This window comes from Betta splendens, chromosome 13 (assembly GCF_900634795.4).
Source record: "Betta splendens chromosome 13, fBetSpl5.4, whole genome shotgun sequence".
Classification (NCBI taxonomy): Eukaryota; Metazoa; Chordata; class Actinopteri; order Anabantiformes; family Osphronemidae; genus Betta; species Betta splendens.
Window position 1 is genome coordinate 5,398,778 of NC_040893.2, and position 7,650 is coordinate 5,406,427.

At 45.6% G+C, this 7,650-nt stretch overlaps 1 protein-coding gene and 1 long non-coding RNA gene across 16 annotated transcripts in view; one reads left to right on the forward strand and one right to left on the reverse strand.

Annotated features, from left to right (window-relative positions):
* LOC114868093 (uncharacterized) overlaps nt 1-2,810 on the forward strand; it is a 38,632-nt gene extending 35,822 nt beyond the window's left edge. Inside the window, exon 3 of the long non-coding RNA XR_003787980.3 lies at nt 2,670-2,810. This is a non-coding gene — a long non-coding RNA (uncharacterized LOC114868093). The remainder of the gene's footprint in view (nt 1-2,669) is intronic.
* The window catches only part of ncam1b (neural cell adhesion molecule 1b), a 62,373-nt gene that overhangs the window by 2,962 nt on the left and 51,761 nt on the right, over nt 1-7,650 (reverse strand). For 6 of the 15 annotated variants that reach the window (XM_055514290.1, XM_055514289.1, XM_029171423.3 and 3 more), the window contains 5 exons: nt 5,763-5,887; nt 4,737-4,917; nt 2,644-2,845; nt 1,875-1,991; nt 163-1,188 (listed from right to left, as the gene is read on the reverse strand). In XM_055514290.1, coding sequence (XP_055370265.1) covers nt 163-1,188; nt 1,875-1,991; nt 2,644-2,845; nt 4,737-4,917; nt 5,763-5,887 — 1,651 coding nt within the window. Of the gene's footprint in view, nt 1-132; nt 1,189-1,874; nt 1,992-2,643; nt 2,846-3,065; nt 3,852-4,736; nt 4,918-5,762; nt 5,888-7,650 lie in introns of those variants that run through there. The other 9 variants (XM_055514288.1, XM_055514294.1, XM_029171428.3 and 6 more) reach the window with 5 other exon arrangements.

Consider the following 7,650-nt stretch of genomic DNA (forward strand, 5'->3'; position numbering starts at 1 on the left):
TCCTCAACCACAACGTCTGACTATTAATTACCACAGGTTACCATTACAATATTTCATATTGTGTGGTCAATGGCAAGATGCGGTGGTGAATGAATGGGCATACAAGCTACACATACTCTCGCTCACACTCACACACAGATAAACCTCTAGAGGGCGCCGTACTCATCGTTGACAGGAGGAGGTTTCTTGGCCAGAGTCTCTGATGCCTCCAGAACTGGGCCAGAGAGGGGGAGGTCTGCGCCGTCTCCGTTGGGCAGAGAGGGGGCAGAGGATGGGCTCTCTAAGCTAATGAGGTCTGGGGGTGGCAGTGAAGGCCTCTCGGTCCCGTTTGTCAGCTCTAACTCTAGCTCTGCGTGTCCAGTGTCGGGGGTGAGCAAGTCGTACCTGCCCGAGAGCACGGCGGGGAGATCGCTTGCGAGCGGTGCCTCAAGCTCGACAGGGTCGGGGTTAAAAGAAAGAGAGGTGACGGGCAGACACGCGGCCTTTTCAGCATCCTGGACTGTAAGAGCACTGTGGATAACTGAAGGTGAGCAGGATGCAGCATCCGTGGCAGTGGGTGTGCTATTATTGTTGGTGGTACTAAGGCTACACTCACTCGGAGCTGGGACGCCTGTTCTAGAATCGGGGGCAGTGGTGGCTGAGGTGGGGGCAGACTGCGCTGGCGTCTCTACGTCTGAGCCTACGGCGTGCGGCGGTGCCGGAGGCTTCGTGACCGGTGGGCTGGGAGCCGCTCTCTTGACGTCCGGGGTGCGAGGAGACGACGAGGAGGACGCAGCAAGTGGAGACACCGGGGGGCTGCTCTTAGCATTCAGAGCCGCGAGTTTAGGAGAGTGCCTGCGCTTCGGTGGAATCGGCGTCCCAGGTTTCTGAACCTTGGCCGGTTGGGGGCTCACGGGCCGAGCAGTCGTTTCCTGTGGTTCTTCTGAACTGCTACTTCTCCGCTGTTCTACCAACGGGGCCATTTTAGTTTCAACGGCAGAGGCAGAGAGGACGGGGGTCGGCGGGGCCGTGTTTGACTCTGGAGTCGGGGCCGGGGCGGGCGAGGGTTCGTTGGCCGGGGTGGACAGGCTACAAGTGAGGGTAGTGGTCTCGCTAGAGGGGCTGTCCTGAGTGGGGTCAATTGTCGCAGTGGCTGTGTCAGAGGAAGACAGGGTGTCCAGTGCCAGAGCAGCAGTGTTAGCCGCCAGCCTGAGAGAGCAAGGAGAGAACAGAGACACACAGACTAGACACCAGGGTGACTGTGACAGAGGAAGGGTGGCCCGGACGAGAGCATGCAGAGGGATTAGTCGGCTTCAGAAATTCACACAAACATTGACAGAGCAACTGAAAACGGCAGCTATTAAGCCTAGTGAGCAAAGGAACCAAAGAAAAAGAAAAGGGCGTCATGCTGTGAGTGAACATTAAAGGATACATCCCATACACACACCGATATGGAGTGTACTGACAAGGAAAACAAAATGTACTTAAAAAGCACCAGTTTGTCTACGGCACCACACAGAACCACCTAAACGGGTTAAACAGTACCAGTGAAATTTCCTTTGTGCTGATAGTATGTGAGCTGACCACACTGAAGGACAAAAGCCCTTGTGTCTTTAACTGGTATTGCTTCAACCTTGATTTAACGACAAAACACTTCCAACGGCTGGAGAAGGTAAACAAAGTGCAGTAATCTGTCCGAAAGGGCGTAAAAACAGAAAAGCGATACAGTTCAGTGGACTCCACTCAAGAATGACCTAGAGTTTTCGAAAAGCTCTCATGGGTCAAATTTCATCCTGTCGAATGGCTTGATGATTCTTTGAAGTGGAGTGCAATGTACAACAGCAAAGAACGACTTGAGCAGCGAAAGGCCGCGCCGTGCGTCGGCCGTGACTCACTCTGGTTCCGTCAGGGGCGTGGTCTCGCTGGGTTCCGTGGGCCCGGCCGCGTTGTGGTTGGCCGTGCATTCGTCCTCTGTTCTGACTTCCACGATTGGCTCTTTGGACTCGTCTTTCCTGTAGGACAGAGGGAGGTAAGGACCCTTTAGTCTGTGGTACATCAGCTCCTTTCAAGCACTGAACCCATTCCCTGTGCAACTTGATCACAGTCTGAACGCGTGAGCGTCATGAGGAGAAATCTCTGCAGCCGCCTTCGACTGCAACCGGCACCATGAACTGCACAAATCAATACACAACGCAGCTTCCAACGTGCATTGATTTGCTTGCTTTGTTGTGCACTTCAAAGCGTTACTGTAAATCAATGCGTCACTAAAATGCTTCTAACTGCAGGTTAATAACCTCAGTATGAAATCTTCAGCTGGAATTGTGAATTACTCTCAGTGTCAGTCATTGAAAGGTTTTCTGTCCCATTTTTTAAAACAGTACAAGAGCTGAGTTATGACAATAAAATAGGAATGGCTACACTGTAAACGGTCGACTTATTAGAGAGTTGTTGTTAATATCAATCCACAACTCGATGCACTTTTAACTGGTATTAGGTGAGTCATCTCATATTGGCTTACTGCTAACGTTGTGTATTTAGTTAGAAATGTTGTGTGACCGTATTCATCGCATCTATATTGAAAGTCCTCACAACAGAATTCAATAAAATAACATAATTTTAGAAATGACTATTTTACAGCTTGCTACTGTTGCTTCAGAGACTCACATGAAAGCTGCCTTGCCCTCTTCTAGGTTGTGTCCCTTGGTCCCCGTTCCTGATTTGCCACAGAGGCACATGATGAGGCCACACTTATTGACAAAGTAGCAGGTGACGTCCACGGCCAGCAGCAGGAGTAGAAAGGCCACCACCAGGATCCCGGCCCAGATCACGATGCCCATGGACATCGCCGCCTCGCCGCCCAAATCTGCTGTGAACACGAGATGAGAGGGAGGAGGCGCTGAGTATCTGACGCCGGACGCAGGACCTCCGAGAGCCATGACAACTTAATGAAGTGCTGCTACGCTACTGGAATCACAGAAATGATGGACTCACCTAGCCCGACCACCTAAACCTTCTGCTCGTCTCAGCGTGAATGAGATGATGCAATGTGTTTGGTTCCTTCTATTACTTAACAATCTGCCAATACATGTATTCAATGTATTTATTTGGTATTAGAAGAGCAAAGCACGTTTTACACTCTCGGGGTAAAATTCAAGTGCAGATTTTTCGAAACATTAGAAAACGTACCCCTCTGTAATTAATATGTAAACGAGGCCTGTAATGAAACGTATCTGGGTAAAGCACCGTCCAATTAAAAAGGTATCAAATAAAAAAAAATTAAAGACTTTCACAATATTTGATACATGAGTGAGAAACATTGTAGACATTTACCTTGGTCATCATCACAAAAATAACATTTATGATTATAATGTATACAGCTTATCAAACAGCCCCAACAATTACAGTATATAAACAGTTTTAGTGGTTCTGTTTTCAGTAATATATACGTCAGTGTTACAAACCTTTAGAAAACATTTGTGTCCTTTTGTCAGTGTCTCAATCATAGCATTGTGTTGATTTCAACATAGTCTTTACTCTTTTAAGTAACCTAATTTAAATTCTGCTGTTAAATAATATAAAGTTGGAATCATCTCTCTACTGACAACTAACGGTAGTAATGCTGATCTGTGTGAGGTGGCGTTTGGTTCAGCACAGCTGTCTGGGTGCTACTGTACACACAGTAACGCCTTTTCTCAGCCATAACAGAGACACGTCTGTCACGGGCAGAGTTTGTTTTAAGGTGACACAGCGACACGGCCAGAGAAAAGGCAACTCCTCCGTCCCCCGTGAAAACTACGAGAGCAGGAGTACAGTGAGGATGGACAAGACGAGCGACACCAGCGTGCACGTGACAGATGAACAGCCCTGAGTGGCTGAGGGGAAGTGAAGAGAGTTCCCGTGGCCCACCACACCGGTGTCCAGGACCAGGCAAGACAGCAGGAACATTGAGAGAGGGGAGAAAGAGAGAGGTGAGGAGAAGAAAGATGAGGAGGAAATGAGGGGAAATGAAGAGGAGGGCAAAAAAAGGAGAAGGGTTGGGAAAACAGGAAGAGAGAAAGTGAAAATGTGTCAGGGCTGAAAACCAAAAGTAACAAAAACATTTCTTGTGTTGAGGATGGAAGAAAAACAGCAACACATTAAAGCAACGGCACGGAACAAAGGGGGAAGCCACACATGTTGACTAGATGTGGTGGGTGAGTGGGAACTGCTTTAGATTGGACAATGGAGAGAGGAAGACATACAGTAATGGTCTGTTACAGCGTTGGAGTAAGGCACTGATGTCAGGCACCTAAAGCGAAGCAGACGTCTGTGTTCTTCTAGTCCGTTTTAGTTAGTTACAGCTCCAAGCTAATCAGTTATCACCGGCCGGCTGCTTCCAAACAGAGAGGAACTACCCACTCTACAGTAGTTCGCTCGGGTTTGGTCCTCTGTGTGGAAAGTGCCTGTGCCACAAGCCAAACTCAAGCTCATTCAACGAGGCCTGTCAAAACTTTAAATGAAAAAATTCAACCGGAAAACCGTTCCTGGCCGTTGTCCAGGCGTTCTACCGGTGCCACACATTTCTTTAGTTGTCGCTCCCCTTTTAGAGCTGGGCAGTAAAAATAGGATGATGTGCTCCGGGTCTGAGCTTTGAGTTTGGCTTCTCAGATTTCAGGCTGAGTGTGAGTGAGAGAGACAGAGTTTGTGTGTGTGTGTGTGTGTGTGTGTGTGTGTGTGTGTGTGTGTGTGTGTGTGTGTGTGTGTGTGTGTCTCTGTACCTGGGATGGCTTCAGGCTCTGCAGACGTCCTGAAGGACGTGGTTGCTGGCTGGGACTTGCCCTTCTGATTCTCTGCCACCACGTAGACGTTGTACTCTGTGTCCCATTCGAGGCCACTGAGGACCACGTGCTCACTGCCACTGGGCAGCCGGAGCTCTTGTTTCCATTCTGATGCTTGTATCTGGGAGCACACAGGTGCAGCACAACCACGGTTTTAGTGGACTAAATCTAGAGCTGCAAAAAATTATTATTATCATCCAATTTCTCAATCTAATAATTTGGGCTCTGTTAACATTTGGTTTCATACTGTATGTTTCTAGCAGACCAGTTGTGTTGATGTCAATGCTAAGTCGCTTCAACTAAAATGTCAAAAGCCATACACTCATACACAGCCTGGTTATGAAGTCCAGTAGAGTGCGAGGTTTGTGGCTGCCCTCCCACACGTCAGTGTTTATTTCTATTGTTTTTTTTTATTCCACTTGTTTTTTCTCTTTTCTCATTAAGTCAGTCTGTCAGATTTTCCTGTAACATCCTTATGAAGGATGCATCAGAAATCATTGACTTAGAGTCTACAAAAGCAGGCTATACTGTATTGTATAATCACATATGCAGGAGCATAACCACAGCATTAAGCTCTCTTATTTGAAAAGCCTATTGCAGCAAGTGTTGGTAATTTGACGCTAATGGGGCGTGGACATGCTGGAGTCCTTCCCAGTGGCCAGAGTGGGGGGGTCCTGGACAGGTCCACAATATACAGAATTATCATTGCATCATCATGCGAGTAGCAGTCATACCTACAGTATGGGCAATTTAGAATCTCCAATCAACCTGCATGTCTCACACAAGGAGAACATCCAGACTTCACAATCAAACCCAGGACCTTCTTGCTGTCAGGCAACAGTGTCAGCCACTACATCACTGTGGCACCAGACAATAAACGTCAGTTAATAGAGTTTTTCTTGGTTTGAAATCACTTGAAAGTGATTTATTGATTAATGGTAGCTCTAATTAAAACACCATACTCACTGGTTTGTAGCGGACAAGATAGTGTAGGATGGGAGAGCCACCGTCGTCCTGCTTCATCCAGCTGACTTTGAGGGAGTTGCCTTTGAACTGATGAACCCCTTCAATCTTAGGGGGATTGGGATTTCCTGTGAAACACAATAACGACACAGTAGTTATTTAAATGTTTATTTAATAGATAGAGGCAGCTCCATGGTTAGAATTACGTTTAAAACTGGCTGAGCTCTATGTTTTTGAACTTTGGGGTCAGTGACCTTGCCTAATTGCTCGCCTGAAGACGATATGTCTCAACTCAGACTAATTACCAAATGACACACAGCCAAATGCTTATGTGATTCAGCCAGGGTGGCCAACTGACGGCCAATCAGCAGACCAGTATGGTGTCATACAGGCTTTAGGGCAGACAGGCTTACAGCCTCAAAGATACTTACAAATTACTTCTCATGTGCTAAATAATGTGTTATCTTTCCTAAACTTGTACTTGTCTTCCCAAATAATATTACATTGTACTCTTAAACCATTCATCAAATAAAAAACTAAAACAACAAACACATTTATCTAGTAATTGTTAATTGGTAGTTGGTGACAAAATGTCTGATTTGTCTGATTTTGATTTTCTCAATGTAAACAAACACAAATCCAACATCTTTCCCTTGTGAGATTAATGGATTCAGTTTAGAGTTAGAAGTGATGAACAGTGAAAAAGTAGCTGTAGTTCTCAGCCTGAATACTAAGAGAGCCAGCAGAAATTGTTGGGATGAATAATATTTAAAGGGAGGTGTGAGGACGCTGATTGTGATTCTCTTGTGATAACCTATATCTGTCTTTATTACATTCTTGATTTATAGTAACACATTCTGAACGAAGGAGAGGCAATATCCTCACCTCGCTGGCTGTCAGTAGTACTCAGGTGATGCCGATATTAAAAACTCTTGACTGTTAGATAAGTGTGAAGCTCTGACTCTCGCTCATAGATTTTGGCAAATGTCAACCTGACTTAATTAATAGAATTGAGAACATGTGTTACAATAACATTGGTAAAGTTACAATTTCCTTTTTTTTGTGTTAAAAAAAAATGAGACATATACGGCCTCAGGCAAACGTTTCCGTATTATGTAACAATATTAAAGCTAATAAAGAAAATACGTGGGCAATGTCAAGCACCTCCTTGCTGCTTCATCTACCTGCTAATCATCTGGTCACATCCTCCTGATCGTCACCACATGTGCAGATCTTTATGGAGCTTTGGTCAATTGCTGGTCTGAAGCTTTCATATGTAAAGTATGTTTATACAAAACTAAAAGGAAAGACACAAGCAATTCTTGCTGCACATCTAGAACATGCACAATGAGAAGAAAGCCTAAACCTGTGATATCTAATTAGAAAGATTCTGTTAAACACTGCACCTACAGTGAACAGCAACCTGTGAACAGATGAGACCACAGTGGAGTCCAGCCCTCAACACTTTGAAAGTACTGATGTGTAACATAAAGAGATCTGTACATACGCAAATACCTCAAATCTTTAATAAACAAGCACTTCTGTGAAGAATGGGCTCTCCTCCTTGTAGATGTGAGAGAGTGATAAAGTCAAACCTTACAGCTGAAGCCACTGAATTCTGGATGGGTACGTGGTATTGCCCACAAGATTTTTCCTTTTTAAATATTTTTTTGGTGAACTAGTGCAGGATGAAGAGCCATGCTTGTTGTCAGTCTATGGTTGTTATTTACTGTTATTTACATATTAAAGACCCAATATGATCAGTTGGATCAGTTGTTTAACCACGCATGGCCTGAAGCCATCCCAGGTACAGAAACAAACACACACACACACACACACACACACACACACACACACACACACACACACACACACACACACACACACACCA